This window comes from Catharus ustulatus, chromosome 3, assembly GCF_009819885.2.
Source record: "Catharus ustulatus isolate bCatUst1 chromosome 3, bCatUst1.pri.v2, whole genome shotgun sequence".
Taxonomy (NCBI): Eukaryota; Metazoa; Chordata; class Aves; order Passeriformes; family Turdidae; genus Catharus; species Catharus ustulatus.
Window position 1 is genome coordinate 12524041 of NC_046223.1, and position 16963 is coordinate 12541003.

Sequence of the window (16963 nt, forward strand, 5' to 3'; positions counted from 1 at the left end):
CACAGAGCAAATATCCAGGGGGAATCTCTAAAGCGGCACAAGCTCTGTTTCTCCATTTACCTGTGCAGGCTCCCAAAGAAGGGCAGTGACAGAAAATCACACACTACCCATTTTTCACAGGTATGCCAAAACATTCCATCGAACACTGCCTCCTTCCTCCCTGGGGTGCAGTCTGTACTCTCAGTTTTCCAGGGAAGAAGACACCTTTCACATCCAAGCCCCCTGGCTGGCTGATGGACAACTGTGATGTCATCAGACCTCCATGGGATCATCGGGACTCAGACTGTACCAGGTACTTGGAAACAGTTAAGGAGGCACTGCCTAGAAAGCTCAAAAAGAAATATATTGATGTCCAGCACACAAAATTGCCCTTCCTACTCATTGCTGTGTTCCACTCCATCTGCCACATTTCTAAATGCCTGATTTATCCTCCTAACAGCAAAGGCTGGTGTCAGTGAAAGGAAGTGTTCAAATTGCTGGAAACGATGTTTCTAAGCATCTTTTTTAGAAACACCACTCTCCAGGGATCTCCAGGTCTCTGCCAAGAACATGCATAGGAGAGTCAGAGAATGTTCAGGGAGCGCATGCTCGAGTGTGCTGCAGCAAGGAGCAAAGGCAGGTGGATGGCAAGCAGAGGTGACAACCCATCTGCTTCTGCAGGACCTCTCTGGCATCCCCTGAGGGTCTCGAGGAAAACCATGGCCAGAGATAACCAGCCAGAGCAGGCTCACTGGTTATCCTCCACCATCAGCTGAGACCAAAGCATTCCATTGAGGAGGTGTTCCAAAGAGGGACAAGAAAGGGTGGTAGGACAGCTCCTCGGAGATGAACATGCTTTGGCTGAGCTGAGCATTGCCTTGACCTCTTCTCTCTTGCAGGGAATATAAGGCAGAAACTTTTCAAGCAAAAATGTGCCTGAGGCTTTGTGTCCCCCTCCTCTAAACTATGCAGCAGGTCAGATGTCTTTTTCCACAAGGCACTATGCAGAGAATTGGCCTGCACCATTCTGTCCTGTGCTCGAGGTCCCACAGCCCACTAACCCAAATCTCTGCCAGGAGGAATTGCCTTTGTGCTCTGCACATGCAGACAATACCCAAAAATCTCCTCCAGCAACTGCAGGGAGATGCAGGCTGCTGTCAGAGAGCTGTGGGTGGGCATGAATGAATGAGGGAATGAATGAGCCATTCGCTACTATTGGCATGAGAATCTCCATGATTCTGAGCGGAGTCATTAGTGGTTGTAAGCATGGCTGCAGTGGTAGGTGTTCACTTACATGGCTGCAAAGTGGGACAGGTAGATAGAGGTGGCTGGAGCAAACCACTGCCTCTCCCAGCACAGTCCAGGCTGCAATCTGGAATGCTGAAGCAAGGATGTGCCCACACCGTGACAGAACTTGCTGTGTCAGGACATGAGCAGCCTCGTTGCATTTTCGCCCAGAGCATCAGGCAGAGTGCAGGAGCGTTTGCTCAGCTCGCCCAGCAGATTTCACAGCCCATGCTGTCACAGCCACCACTTCAGCTGGCTTGGCTGAGAAAAAGCACTGTGAAAACCACAGCCACTGCAGTCCTGGAGCACAGCATATCCTCTCAGCAACTGGACTCACTGTGTCTCCCACTGCCTGACTTTCACCCTTTCCTTCAGAGCCCAGCTCCACCTTTTTTCTCAGAGACTTTAGGAAATGAAGGTCTAAATGTGCCTGGAAAGGGCTGTGTGAGGGACTGGAGAGTGGGGCACATCTTCTCCAAGCCTCCCAGTGTCATGTTCTTCCTAACTAGTCTCTTTTGAAGCAGACAGATGAAAGCTGCTCTCTAGTTCAGATGGCATAGTGCTGCTTCACCTTTTCTGTCCCAGTGCCACTAAGGCTGGGTGGACACAAAGGGTTCATGGACTAATGAGCATCAACACAAACACTGACAAACTTTGTTTTCTTCAGCTCCCCTAGAATGCCACGAAAATCCCGCAGCTGAAGCAGCCTTTCTGAGGGTCTCAGCAGGAGACAGGACTGGGAGACAGGAACACACACTGCAAGCTGCAGAGAGAGGTGAGTTTGGAGGAGCTGTGGGTGGGCCTGGCTCTTCAGAGGGCAGCTCACCACAGTCTTGGGGATCCAGAGGAGTTGGGTACTGTATTCACTGAAAGAGCTGGGAAGTAGGTCAGCAACATTACTGAGGGAATTAGGGAGTTTTAGGGAGAACTCCATGACTAAAATTTGAGTTCCACTGCTTACTGGTGCAGTGATTGGATTTCAGTGTGCAGGATGAAAAGCACCAGCAGGGATTGTGTTTGCTGCAACCATGCCAATTTTTCCTGCTCATGCTATCCTTTTGCCATGCCAGCTTGTGCAATGCCTTGCATCCTGCAGCCACTGCCAAACCAAATGCCACTGATACACATCCACTGCTCTGCTCAGCTCCTGAGCCCAGCACAGCACTGTGCATGCTGTACATATTTAGCTAGGTTCATTTTATATCAATGGCCCTGCTGGGAGAATTGAGTACCATCAAAGTACCACACATGGCCAGATGCAAACTTATCCCTCCTCTAAAGAGTTTTAAATCAAAAGAGGTGAGGCAGAAAATCAGAGTTAGCTGTTGGACACAAAATCATGGGGTTTTTTCTGAACCAAATTCTTACATGGAAATGCCTTTCATTCCATATGTAGGCAATAAGCTCTTAAAGTGAGACCAAAACCAAATAACATCCATAACTGCTGCAACACTAATTATAAGTAGCTGGTTTGTTGGTTGGTCAGCTCATCACAAAGTGGTTTACAACGGAGTTTTGTGACCTTGTCCGTATCTTACCCCTCATGTTGAACAGAGAAATATAGTTTTCCATCTCTGCCGAAGGACGCAGTGGTGCAAAAATCTAAAAAAAAAAATTTTTTTAAACCAAGTAAGAAAAGCACAAATGAAATTCAAAGGTAAAATGGTAAAATTCCAGGTTGCTCTCTTGCCAGTGGTGACCAAAACTACAGGCAGACCTGACAAGATAAGAGGAACAGGGTGTAAGGGGGTGCAGGAGTTAAAACAGTGTCTCTGCTTCCCCACAGTTTTTGCTGCACCTGAGGACCTGGGCACAGAGGGTTTGTCAAGGTCGCTGGGTACTTGCACACCAGTGTGTGAGTTATTAGCTCTGGTCCTATTTTAAGTTCCTAAAGTCACAGAGTTTTGCCTGGAGGGTGGGACAATGGGTTCATCTGCTCCTTGCTGGAGCCAGCGAAGGGTGGAGGAGTCATTCAGGCATGGTGAAAGGGGAATTGCCCACAGGAAGGACACTTTGGTCAGCCTGAGGTGCAGCAAGTCCTTCTGTGCCAGGCTGCCGCCTTCCCGCAGGACCTCCCTGGGCACGAGGAGGCTCTGGGGGGACAGGAGGTTCTGTGGGATCAGGGGCTGACCCAGCTGCCCGAGGTGAGGCCAGCTCCCAGGAGGCTCCCAGCTGACCCATACGCTCCTTGTCTGTCACCCCATGTCCCCTGCTGACCCTTGTCACAATTCTGAGGATGTAAGGGGGGTGGGGGGTGAACGTCAACCCAGAGCCCCTTGGGATGCTCCAGACTTCCTTCTTCCCCAGAGCTGCCATGGGCAACACTGGGGCATAGGGACAGACACAGCAAGGCACTCATACACACACACAGACACAGGCACACAGACACACACGCTTCCCTCCTCTCCATCTTTCCCAGGGCTCTCTCCCTCCCGAAGGGTGCAAATGGGTTCAGGATCGCCCTGACAGGCTGCAGGTCGGCCGGGGGAATGTGGGCAGGAGCTGACCGGCCAGGGTGGGCTGGGATGGGGGCAGGCAGGGCATGGATGGGGACTGCCCCAAGCAGGGAGGGCAGGGCTGCTGGGGGTGGGTCCGCAACCAGCCCTGCCTTTCAAAGTCCCTCGATCCGAGGAGGAATTCGGGCAATATTTCCAGCAACGGGAGGACGAGGAGGAGGGCTGGAGCTGCTCCCCAGGAGGAGGGACGGCGGGTCTCTGGCTGCCCGCGCATCGCGGCGGAGGGATGCGGAGGGAGGGGAGGCTGCCTGCGGGGCGGGCCGGCTGAGCGCATCCCCGGGGCGCGCCTGTCTGTCTGTGTGTGTATCTCTGTGTGTGTGTGTGTGTGTGTGTGTGCGCGCTCTCTCCATCCATCCCTCCATCCCTCCCTCCCTCCCTTCCTCCCTCCCTCCCTCCCTCTCTCTCTGTCTCCCTCCCTCCCTCCCTCCCTCCCGCCGCAGCCGCGCACCGGGGCTCCGCCGCCCGCCCCGCCGCGATGCCCCGCTGCTGCCTCTGCCTCTGCCACCGCTGCCGCCGCTGCTGCTGAGCCGCCCCGGCGCCGCCCGCTCCTGCACCCCGCCAGGTAGGACCGAGACCGCCCGGCCCCCGCCCCTGCCCAGCCTCGGCTGCTCCCCGAGCCGGGGGAGGCTGCGGGGGGCGGCGCGGGGGGCCCGGGGCCGTGCGGGAGCCGATGGGCGGGCGGGGGCAGGATGCTCGCACTCCCAGCGCACACCCGGCGATGCTTCCTACAACCTAGCCGCGGCACCGCTAGGCAGGCGAAAGGGGCTCGCCGCCCTCCTCCGGCGGCCAATCGCGACATGTCGCGACGGGAGGCGCGGCTGCGGCGGGGGTCGCTTCCCCTCCCTAGTCCGGGAGCCGGGCATTGCCGGGCAGCTGGGATCGGGCAGGGGGCTGGGGCAGATCTCCCTCCCCTGGGGCTTTGGGGCACATCCCCCGAGCGCGGCGGGGTGCGGTGCCTCCGCCTGGCGGGGCTGCTGTTCCTGCCTGGAAACGCTTCCCGAGGTGAGTGCTCGGAGGCACCTGCAGCCACGCCGAAATTCCCATTTTCCTCTCGAGCAGCGTGCGTTATTAAGGGCTGGCATTAAGCAGCGCTCATCACGTAGGCTTTGTCTAGGTGGAAGCATGGCTGGGGCTCTTCCGTCATCTTGAGTTTAATTCTTTATTCACAGCCTTGTTGCTTCCTTCCCCGCCGAGCCATGCAAAACAACTCCACGCTCTGCTCTGTCTCCAAGGCGAGAGCAAACTGCCAAAATGTTGCAGAAATGCAGCAAGCACTGGGGAGGACTGGAGTCTGAAAATGAAAGCTGTAGTAAAATCACAAGGTCACAGGCGTGTGGGTGCGAGCGTGTGCTTTCAGGGCTCCTTTTCGCTTGCGCTTTGCACGAACCTGTTCATTCCTTCAGTCCCAGATGCTGGAGATTCGCAGGTCAGGCAATGGAAATGAAGGCTGAGAGAGGCTGGGGTTCTCTGTGTGCTCCCCTGGCACTTGCCTAGGAATTCACGTGCTTTTTGTCACCATCGGAAAGAAAAGGGGTGTGCTTTTGTCTAGAAAAGGGAAGGTGAGACACTTGCATCTTGATGCGATGGTGGCATCCAGGAACGAAAGAGCTGTGCTGCATGGCTTTGGCTGGGGACGTGGCTCTCATCAAAGAAAAGCATTTGTGATCCTTTGGGAGCGTCCATTAACTGTTCCTTTTCCCCTATTCCTTCTGATTGGTTCTTCAATTACAACCTTGCCCCTTGTCCAGCATAGACATTTAGGCCAAATAGGGAAATTATGCAATATTTGTAGGACCATCACCTGCCAGCCAAGCCATGAACCCCCACCACCAACTCCCAGGAAAGCTGTCTGACTCCTCTTACGCCCCCACCAGCTCTGTTGACATGAACAACTCCTAAGTCAGTGCTGAGGAGCCACGTTGGTCAAAGATTCCTCTCTACTAGGCATTGCATTCAGGATACCTAAGGAGGTTGGACGTATTCTCTGTCCAGCATCCCTGAGTGCCAGCGCAGAGGAGCACAGTTCTAACCTGATGAAGCTTCATTTGTTTCTCCTTCCCTAACTTTCACTATGGTTTTTGTAATCTATTGGCTGTGAATAGCTCCTGAAACTTAAATATTCACTGTCCTGTATCTGCCCAGGCTGCACCTCATCTTCTCTCCTGGCACTGCTGCACATGACATGGCACAAACTTCAGTTTATGCTCTTGCTCCTGGGAGTCTCTACTGCACCTTAAATGATGCTGTATAGGCACAGCCACTTCTCTGGCTTTTGTAGTGTCCTGATATGCTCAGGGTGTTCAGAGTTGCGAACTTCTGGTGTTGCAATCAGGGACAGAATTTGGGTTTCTGCTCTGGCTTTGAGGGGATACAGTCCTGATTGCTCACTGGGGGAAAAGCCCCTGTTCTCCAGCATCCTAATGAAACTCAGATCCTGTAATAAAACCCAGTGCCCTGCAAGATCCAAGCATCGTTGGACGACCAACAACAGGTTGGTTGTAGACAACACAAGTGACAGTGGCTCTCCTTGTGACTGGCAAAGGGAACAACCTGGAGCTCTGTCCAAGCTCAGAGTGCTGGGATCTGCACGTCCTCCCAGCTCCTGGACACAGCTGTGCAAATCCTGGCTGCACCTGGGTCTGCTGCAGGCTACTGTGCTCTGGATACTATGGCTCTCCCTTGCCAAGGGTGTGAGTGGTATCTCTCCAGCTGTTTCCAGGAACCTTGGAGGAACTTGGCTTTTGCTGTTATCTCTGTCCCTCTGGTGACTTCAACTGAAATTGGAAAGAGGAGGGAGCAATGCAAACAGACAGACAGACATGGAAACTGTGATTTCATGTGCCTGGCTTCCTAAGGAAACCTGGCTACAAATAGCAGTGAGATCTGGTGCTGCAAAGAGTTCATGAGGAGACAGAGAAGGTGAGGGAGTCTGAGGAGAAGGATGGGGTGGCTAACCTTGTGTTTGAGATGGGTAAAGGAAGCCTGGCACACACCTGGGCTTAGAATCCCTTGCCTGAGGTCTGGGGGTCCAAAAGCTGGCCATCTGCTCGGCACTAGCATCCAGCTCCCTCTAGAGTCAGCCGTGCCAGAGCTGTGCCTCTGGACGTGGCTCTGCTGGGAGGTGCTACCACCCCTCCCCAGCCAGGAACAGATGGATGGAGGATGCCAGGGTGAGCCCCCAGCCCAGCCCAACCTGCCCAGCTCCTGTCTAGTACCATGCCTGAATTGCTCAGGTCAACAACCTGCATTTGCATCAGTCTTTCCCCACACCCATCCCCATGGACATCTCCACCTCTTCATCCCTGGACGGTCGCAGGGAGCTGGGGACTTATCTCCTCTCCCATGAAGCTTTCTGTTCCTGCAGGGCTCAGGGGAGCATCCTGCTGCACAGAAGACCCACACACAGCTACAAGCCCATGCAAAAATAGTCCCGGAGGGAACAGTGGACACAGGCATAGGGGAAAGCAATAGGTCTGTTAATTCCTCCCTTCTGGCCCCTTTGGGCCACCTCTGAGCAGATACTTCCTCCCCAGGCTGCCCAAGAGTCTCAGGCTTATTAGCAGTGTTTTATTCTCCCAGTACTCACAGGAGATGCTGTTCCCGTTTTACACAGAGACGCTGAGCACAGGGAGATGCAGGGCTGCCCTGAGATCACACGGGGAGTCTGCCAGCCAGGCAGCCTCGGGGCCAGCTCCTGGAGAACGGGCAGGCTGTGCTGAATTCAGCAAGGGAGATGCACAGGCAGAGAGAAAGGCATCAGCAACCCAAGAGGAAGAGCCTGATGCTGCTTGATAAAGAAGAGACCAAAGACAGGTGGTAAGGATAAAGAAATGGTCTGAAGACAGCAGCAAGTAGGAAGACAGTTGTTTAAAAAGCAGACAAACAACAACAACAAAAAAAACCCAGTCCCAGAGAAATATAGCATCTCCTCTTTGCTTCTTATTTCTTGGCATATTCCTTGCTGAGATCTTGAGTTGTGGGAGAAAGGGACAACTTGACACTTGGTCTCCATGCGCGAAAATTAGGACTGTAATCTCCCTGACAAACAGTTCCAAACTCATTTTCTGTGAGCTGCCCCCAAATTCATCCAATGTGGTTGAAATTTTATATCAGGGATGTTTTATTTTCTCTATTTGTCTGTTTATTTTGGAAAGTTGCTGGGGAAATTGTGGGAGGAGACTGGATGTTTCATTGAAGAGATAGGATACTTGGAAAAATCAGTTGCAGACTGATAATTATTCTTACTTTTTAATGTCCTTTACAGAAACCAGGGTGGCCTGATGTGTGTTTTACTTGATCAGCTTCATGGAGGGCTTTGTGCCTCTGACTATATTTGGAAAGGTTTCGATGTTTTTTTGTACTGATGCAATCAGGATGCTGATGGCCTGGAAATCATTTTCCTGATGTGGAGATCTACAGGGTCATGGGTAGGGGATGCCAACAGGCTGTGCCTGTTTTGGAGTGGCAGAGCTGGGTGAAAGGGAGCAGCAGCCAGGCAGAGCCAGAGCAGGGAAGCGAGCCAAGGGTTTTCCAAGCAGCGTTTAAAGTGCCGTCACGCTATGGAGCCCTGAATGGCAACACAGTCTTTGGACTCAGTGGCTTTCCTCCACGGTTTGGATGTACAGCCAGTGAGGCAGGAGGGTCCTTTTCCTGCTCTGACAGGTAAATCTCACCGCTGTCAGGAGCTCAGTTTCACCAAAACTGCACCACGGGGTCAGCACCGAGATCCACAGCAAACACAGCGGAGCATGTGGCTGCCCAGACAGATCTCCAAGCACCCTGTGCCTCCTCGAAGGGCTGCTGGCATCTGTTTTGTGTCCCTTGGCTGCTAGAAGCTGTGATGGGCAGAGACCAGATGGTTTGTTTGGGTTTTTTTTTTTCCTACAGCCATATCTTTTCCCAGTACAGGCTTTGCCCAAGCTGTCTGCTGTGGAGCAGGCTGCTGATTTCAGTGAGGCACAGGTGTACAGGCTTGAGCACAGCCAGGCAGGGTCAGCAGCAGGGGAGAAGTTTAGTGTTCCTCCAGAGGTGGGACCATGGCTGTAAGCCCCATGCGTGGAGGCAAGGTATGCAGTGCTTTTTCTGAGGAAGATTGCAGTAGATTCTTCTTCTCCGGCAAGAGAAACTGGGGAAGGGGTGCCGTAACTTGGGGACTCCAGGTTTAACCGTGGGGTAGGAGAGAGTCTGCCTTTTTGGGGCTTGCTGTCTTTTCCCCAGGGACAGGGTGGGGAACAGCTGAGTTGCTTTGAGCCTCTGTTTCTCTGTGGTGCAGGCTGGTTATCCTTGCACTGGCTGCTTCCTCATCAGTTTTTGGCCACTCTGGCTGAAAGGAGACTTTCTCCAGCCTGTGACACCAGAAAAGGGTGACTTGAGCTGCCTTCCCTATCTCTCCCTAGTGCTCCCTCACTAGGAAAAGGTCCTCTCTTGTCTAGCTCTGACTGTAGGGAATCCCCGTGGTGTTGCGACACGCTCCTGGTTGTGTTCCCAAATGGAGTTGAAAAGCAGTCACTGGCGTGAGGAACAAACTTTCCACTGTTCCCCAGCAAGCAGCCAGGCACCCTGTGGGGAGAGGGTGCTGCTCCAGCCTCCTGCACGGTGGTGACACAGCTGTGGGGACACCTTCTCCCTTCCAAGCTGGCAGTAAATTGGCAGTGATGGTGTTGATGATGGAACTGGTGTCGCAGCGGGGTGGGCACCATGGGTAGCACCGGTGATGGCTGTAATGGTGTGGACACTGCTGTGTGACAGCTGCTCTGGACAGGTTTTTCTGTGGGATGCTGGGAAGAAATTTCCAAGTGGAAAGCCTCTCAGTCTTTCTTTGCGTGGCCAGTCATTCCTCCTGAGCCCAGACCATTTCCTTCCTTGCCCAATCCTTCTGTAATTGAAGTGTCTGGACCTGATACTTCTAGTGTATTGCAAATGGTCACAGACCCGTGTGTGATACAAAGCTTTAGGAATATAACAGGGAGGGTCTTACAGTGGATATTTCAAAGCTGAAGTGCCCCGATGGAGATGGGACTTCTGGGAGGCTGCAGCAAAGGAAAAGCTGTGCTTTGTTTAAATGCAGAGCAGCTTTCAGGCTCGCTTTGCATGCAGCAACCAGTCAGTCTGAAGGATCGATGCTGCCAGGGAAAGATCAGAGCAGAGTCTAAAAAGCTGTTTCCTCCCCATCTGGCAGCTCTTCAGCTGGGGGGCAGGAGCATGAGCTGGCAGCAGGAGCTCTCTCCCACCAATTTGTAAAACCTAGAGCTCGCATGTCCAGCAGGGAGGCAAATATCTCTGCAACCCTCCCAGCCCTGCTGTGGGCAACAACTGCCCTCCTGGTGTGTCACAGCACCAAGGGGTGGAAGAAAGGCTGGACTGACAGCCCTTGGCCAGGAGCTCCATCTAAACTGAGCTTGTTATGGAGCCTCTCACAGGCTTTCCTCCCTGACTGTGCAAAAACACCTGCTGGCATCCCTGTGGAGCTTGTCTGGAAAGGGAAAGGAGCTCAGTGCCACTTCAGGAGAATCCAGCTTGGGCTCTGTCTCTCCTGGCTAGTTTTAGCTCTCCCTGAGAGCTCTCCAGCAGCACCAGGACAGTTCCCCTCCTGCAGAGGTGAAAAGGGCTCAGGGTGCTGTCCCCAGGCATCAGGTGTTGCTTATGGGCTAGGACAGCATTTTGGGATTTTTTACCACACATGTACAGCCAGCACCAAGCCTGAGAGCAGCCTGTGCCCCTGGCCTGTGCTGCCCTGACCCCTCTGGCCCCAGAGGCACCAGGGCAGTGCCACCAAGGCCACGAGCACTGTGGCAGGCAGGGTTTGCCAGGGCGGCCAGCCTGACTCTGGGCATCAGCTGCTGCACATGCTTTTATTGCTGATGGTCAGGATGGGAAATGCAATTGAGACACCTTAATGAAAAGCTAACAAAGTTCGGTTTGGAGGGAGGGCTGCTCTTCAGTTCTCCTTACAGCACTTTGGAAATGATTTTTCTGGGTATATTCCTACACCATGCCACAGTGTGCTGACCATGAGCTGAGACTGTAGGCAAATGCAGAGCAAAAGGGTCTCTGGGGACCATGCTGTTTATTTTGGATTGTACCAAAAAAGAAACACTGATGATTTAATAACAGGGGCTTCTCAGAGATATTTTGAGTGTCTGGCTCTGACTGCATGTGTGTCACTAGCATGTTGTGGCCAAGTATTTTCTTCGTAATTCCTGAGGCTCACTGTGAATTGGTTTAAGTAGGAAAGCTGGTCATGGTGTGTGATCCCTACTTGATGACTGCACCACAGAACGCTGGAGGAAGTACAACAGAGCTGGGGATGCTGCTGCTGCTCAGAGGAGGCACATTGCCATGGCTGGAGGATGTCTCTTCCAAAGCTTAAGCCATTTCTTATCCCTCTCCAGAAAAGCCCCACATTTCTTACCTCCTCACATCTGAGGGAAAAATACTGTTTGTACATGGAGTGCTGGTTGGGAATGCCAGAAATAAGGATTGCTCAGATGCAAGCCTCTAGGCCTTTTTTCCTCCTGTTTAACATAGTATGGGACTTGATTTCAAACAGACAAATAAACCAAAACAAAATGCGACTTATAGCAGAATGTTTGAAAGGGGAAACAAATAAAGTTGAAATTACTTATTAATTTGATTTAGTGGGTGTCTTTTTTTCTGAATGAGACTTCCAGGACCCAAATCCTTTTAAGGCTGGAGAGTTGGTCCAAAGTGTGATGGGACCCTCCTATTCTTCATGACCTAAATCAGTGACCCAAAGCATAATATTTTTTCTAGAACCATCTGTTTTCTCTTCTTGCCAAGGGGATTTCACAATGCCTGATTGCTCTGAATAATTGTACATGTGCAGGGATATGAGTTGCCACAGGGAGAAAAATTAACTGAACAAGGACAGGTGGATGTTCTTGAGTTTTCTGAAGAAACTACTACCCTTTAGAAGGAGAGGGTGAAGAACTATGCAACTGAGTAATATTTTATGTCCATAATGAATTTTTTTAAGCCTACATATTTAAAAAGGAAACAAAACTACACTTAGGAGCTATCTGGGATAAACAGAGTAGGAACCAAATCTACCTGTGTTTTGACAGCCCCTTTATCAAATGTCTCCATGATTTGGTTTGGAGCAGTGTGAAACACAGGAGTGCAGATGTTGGGTGACTAATTCATGCTTCAGCTAAGTTTCAATGACCGTGAATGCGCATCTGTTTCAGCTCAGCCATCCACTGAAGGGGTTGCAACAAGGTGCTCCTCTTCACAAACATCATGCTTGCATTTTTTTTTCACTTTAGGCTTGTAAGCAGTGGCTAGAGCTCACATTTGGGGAAGCAGAAGGTACCCAGGCACTATGATCAGGGGGGCAATGAGTCTGGTAGTAAGAGTTTTTCTGCAGCATTAGCAGGATTCCCAATGCAAACAACTTTCTTTTAAATCTGTCTTCCTATAAGAGACTTGCTTTTTCTTGTTCAGTTTATCTCTTCTTATCACCCAGCTTTCTGATTTGCTCATTTCCTCCACTATGTATCTTTTTCTTTTCTTAATTGCAATACCAGGGAGTGGGGAGTTGGAGGCAGACCAGCAGTTTCTGTTAAGAAAATGCCATTTATATGAAACCGTCTTGATAAATTCTCTTTTTTAAATTATCTCTTTTATTACTCTTCCAGACCAATAATCCTACTACAGCATCCATAAATAAAAGCAAACGGAGGAGAGGGCATTGATGCACCCCGGTGTCTCTTTGTGGAGCAGATCTCATATGCTGGGTGTGGGATGGTTCCCATTGCTTCCTCCAGCCAGTTCCCTTGCACACAGCCCTGTCCCTGCATGATGTGCCCCTGCCCTAACGAGGACTTAAAACCTTCCATGGCTGAGCTTTGTTCGCTTTTTCTTTTCTTTCAGGTGTTTGGGTTTTTTCTGAGGAAAATCAGCTCAGCTTTTTGTATTTCCCAGTGAAGTCGAGGTATTGACGTGCTCATTTTCCTCTCTTCATAGAAACATTTTTAAGTACCATCTGATCAAATTAACTTAGATTGGAGAAGCGGGGTATAGCAAAGGCTCTCCTTGAGGAGAAAATACAGCTTTAATAACTAGGGATCTGGTTTTTATTGGCTAGTAAATTTGAGAATGTAACACTGAGCATGCTCAGAATTTTTTTTCACCAAGCATCTCTTTGTACTTAAAGGCATCTGTTCTGTCGGTTTATGCACTGTTAACTAACTGCAAACCTCTTTAACAACTCCTCTACATTTGCTGGAAAATCCTGAGGCAGGACAAGGGCAAGTACAGCTGTCATGCCTGATGACTGATGCTGTAAATGGAGTGAGAAAGGCCCTTGAAGGGGAAGCCGTCAAAGCTGACCTAGTGGGAAGAGAGCACAGGGACACGTTTCCTCTAGAAGTATGCCAAGAGAGCCAGGCTTCGATGCATATGGGGCTCTTTCCAGTTTTGGGAAGGTGCAAAGTGATGCACTGTGGAAGGAATGGCTCCAAAATCATTAATTACAAGCTGCCCTTCTGGTGCATCTTATGACCAAGTTGCTGTTAAGAGTAAGGTTTTGCCAGGGCTCAAGCTCACTTTGTGCAGATTTTCAATGTGGAGTAGATGTTTGGTAGGACTGTGTGCAAGAAAAGACTGTGAAATACATCACTTACAATGATTTTAAAAGTATACAAATATTTTTTAAACGTGATGAAGAGATAGTGGATTTCCCTGTCCTCTCCTGCTCTTACCCTGAATTCCAGTGAGTGAGTGAGTGCACTGTAATTTTGAAATGGGAAACACTTCTACCAGCTGTGAAGCAGAACGATGGGCTTTAATTAGATTACAGGAACAAGAAAATGCAATTGAACAAATAGGTTTTCAACAAAGAGAAAGAAACATCATGGTAGCTAAAGGGGGTAGGTGCTAGCTCACTGGTACCATCTGAATCCATCCTGGTTCAGATGACTGAACTAGAGGATTTCTACATGGAAGGCATCACTGATCATAACAAAATGGGCTCACCAGCTGCATCTTCTCGAGTAACAGGATAACTGGATCATATCTTTGGAGAGGGAAATCTGTTATGTCTGGTTGGCCTCACTTAATGCATCTTTCCTTTTTGCCTTTGCAGGTTGAGGATGTTTGGGAGCTGTCTGGTGGAAGTGGCCATGTCGCGAGTAACCCACACTCACCCCTTCCAAGTGAGCTTCCCGCTCCTGAGCCTCATCCTGGTGCTGCTCTGCCACGTAGAGGGTACACGCGCGGAGAGCCCCAGTGAACTGCCCGCCAATGACACTGAGGAGTGCGCTGGCTCCTACATCTGCAAAAAGGGTGTGATTTTACCAATATGGGAACCCCAGGACCCCTCGTTTGGGGACAAAATCGCTCGGGCAACGGTGTATTTTGTGGCCATGGTGTACATGTTCCTGGGAGTGTCCATCATAGCCGACCGCTTCATGTCCTCCATCGAAGTCATTACATCCCAAGAGCGGGAAATAACCATCAAGAAGCCCAATGGCGAGACCAGCAAAACCACCGTGAGGATCTGGAATGAGACTGTTTCCAACCTCACGCTGATGGCCTTGGGCTCGTCTGCTCCGGAGATCCTCCTCTCCGTCATAGAGGTGTGCGGCCACGGCTTCACAGCGGGGGACTTGGGGCCAAGCACGATCGTGGGGAGCGCTGCCTTCAACATGTTTGTCATCATTGCAATCTGTGTCTACGTGGTGCCAGATGGAGAGATAAGGAAGATCAAGCACTTGCGAGTGTTTTTTGTTACAGCGGCCTGGAGCATCTTTGCCTACACTTGGCTTTACATTATTTTATCCGTGTCTTCTCCCGGGATTGTGGAGGTTTGGGAAGGCTTGCTCACCTTCTTCTTCTTCCCCATCTGTGTAGTGTTTGCCTGGATAGCTGACAGGAGGCTTTTATTTTACAAGTACGTCTACAAGAAATACCGAGCTGGCAAGCAGAGAGGGATGATCATCGAGCACGAGGGTGACCGGCCCTCCTCCAAGGCTGACATCGAGATGGATGGAAAGGTTGCTAATTCTCACGTGGAGAACTTTTTGGATGGGACACTGGTGTTGGAGGTGGACGAGAAAGACCAGGATGATGAGGAAGCCAGGAGGGAAATGGCTCGGATCCTGAAGGAGCTGAAACAAAAGCACCCAGACAAGGAAATCGAGCAGCTCATAGAATTGGCCAACTACCAGGTCCTGAGCCAGCAGCAGAAGAGCAGGGCTTTCTACCGCATCCAGGCCACTCGGCTCATGACCGGCGCTGGCAACATCCTGAAGAGACATGCAGCCGACCAGGCCCGCAAGGCCGTCAGCATGCACGAGGTCAACAATGAGGTGACCGAAAACGACCCCGTCAGCAAGCTCTACTTCGAACAGGGCACCTACCAGTGCTTGGAGAACTGTGGCACCGTGGCCCTGACCATCGTCCGCCGGGGAGGGGACCTGACCAACACGGTGTACGTCGACTTCCGCACGGAGGACGGGACAGCCAACGCTGGCTCCGACTACGAGTTCACCGAAGGGACAGTGGTCTTCAAGCCTGGCGAGACCCAGAAGGAAATCCGTGTTGGCATAATTGACGATGACATCTTTGAGGAGGATGAGAACTTCCTGGTCCATCTCAGCAATGTCCGTGTGAGTACCGAGACCTCAGACGAGGGCGTTCTGGAGGCCAGCCATGTCTCAGCGCTTGCCTGCTTGGGATCGCCATCTACTGCCACCGTCACCATTTTTGATGATGACCACGCCGGCATCTTCACCTTCGAGGAGCCAGTAACACACATCAGTGAAAGTGTGGGAACCATGGAAGTGAAAGTGTTGCGAACCTCTGGAGCACGAGGAAATGTTATTGTGCCCTACAAAACCATTGAAGGTACGGCCAAAGGTGGAGGAGAGGACTTTGAAGACACCTGCGGGGAGCTGGAATTCCAGAATGATGAGATAGTGTAAGTCAAGGTTTTGTTTGTTCCTTACAGTGTGTATTTCTCCTGAAATAAAATGCACTTATCTCCCAGAGCTGCATGGAGGTGTTTGGGTGCCAGTGCATTGCAGTAAGCCATGAATGGCCTTAGGTGCTTTGGGGAGCCTGAAACGCTGTGTCCCTGCCTTGCCAGCAGACTGGAAAGTGATGCCTGGTCAGGGGCACTCCAGCCTTCCAGCAGCAGGGAGGGGCAGCTGATCTGGGAGCCGTACCCATGTGCTGAGCAGATCTCTACAGATCTCATGGCCTCAGCTCAGAGAGCAAAACCAAGGTGGCTGTGACCACACAGGCGTGTCCTGCAGAGGGCTTAAACTGAACGTGTGAATTGTGGTACCTGCTGCTTCTTTCCCGTGGAGGCTCGCATCACCCGGTTCTGGGTCACAGCCTGTCCCACAGATGCTCTGCTCAGGGCTTTGGTGAAGGTTGCTTCATCTCCTGCTGTTCTAAAGGGTGCAGGAATGGGTCACTGTCCAATGCATGTCTTGAAAAAGTGTTGTCATACAGGGAAGCCTCATGGTTAGGATGTAACTGCAGCCACATTCAGCTGCTTGTAGGTAAAAAAATGAGGCTGAAAGCTGTTGGAGACTATTCCTGAGTGTTGCTATTTGGATGGTGGGGAAATTATTAGTGCTGTAGCCTTATTACATTATGTGGAGAACATAAAAATAATTTGCTTAGTAAATCATGGTAGAAAACATCTATCCTTGGGTATGTCCTGAAGACATTTCCTTGCCCAGCTGGTTCTCTGGGAGGAGTAAGGATTGGGAGCTGTGTTATTCCAGCCTGAGGCTTTTCCTGCAGTGAATTCTGTGTTTGCAGCCAACAGGGACTAAGTCCTGTAACACAAAAACACTGCACAGACCTGAAAGAAGTAAATGATAAAGGGCACTGCTGTGTCAAGGGAGAGCTAAATTTTGGTTTGGGTGTTATTTATTGTGCTACTGGTCTCCTAGGAGCTGTGACAAACCATGGCAAGTGCCCAGAGTGGTCCTTGTGTTCTGTCACCTGAATCTGCTGCATCTGCACAGGGAGAGTGAAACTTCTGCATGAAACTTCTTGAAGTAGATGGGGGGCAGGGGAGGAAAAAGGGTGATTTGTGGTTCTCAGGTAGGATTTATACCAGTTGGGATTTTGAGTTCCCAAGAAAAACTGAGCAAAAATTTCACAGCTCTACAATCTGGAGGCCACAACAGGCATGCTGCTCA

The 16963-nt window shown here is 51.0% G+C and overlaps 1 protein-coding gene across 6 annotated transcripts in view; it reads left to right on the plus strand.

Moving 5' to 3' along the window:
• The first annotated feature begins 4260 nt into the window (after positions 1-4260).
• SLC8A1 (solute carrier family 8 member A1) overlaps positions 4261-16963 on the plus strand; it is a 112399-nt gene continuing 99696 nt past the window's right edge. For 4 of the 6 annotated variants that reach the window (XM_033055913.1, XM_033055907.1, XM_033055910.1 and 1 more), the window contains exons 1-2: positions 4261-4344; positions 13888-15723. In XM_033055913.1, the coding sequence (XP_032911804.1) occupies positions 13895-15723 (1829 nt within the window). In that variant the 5' untranslated portion in view covers positions 4261-4344; positions 13888-13894. Of the gene's footprint in view, positions 4345-12674; positions 12736-13887; positions 15724-16963 lie in introns of all 6 variants that reach the window. The other 2 variants (XM_033055909.1, XM_033055911.1) reach the window with 2 other exon arrangements.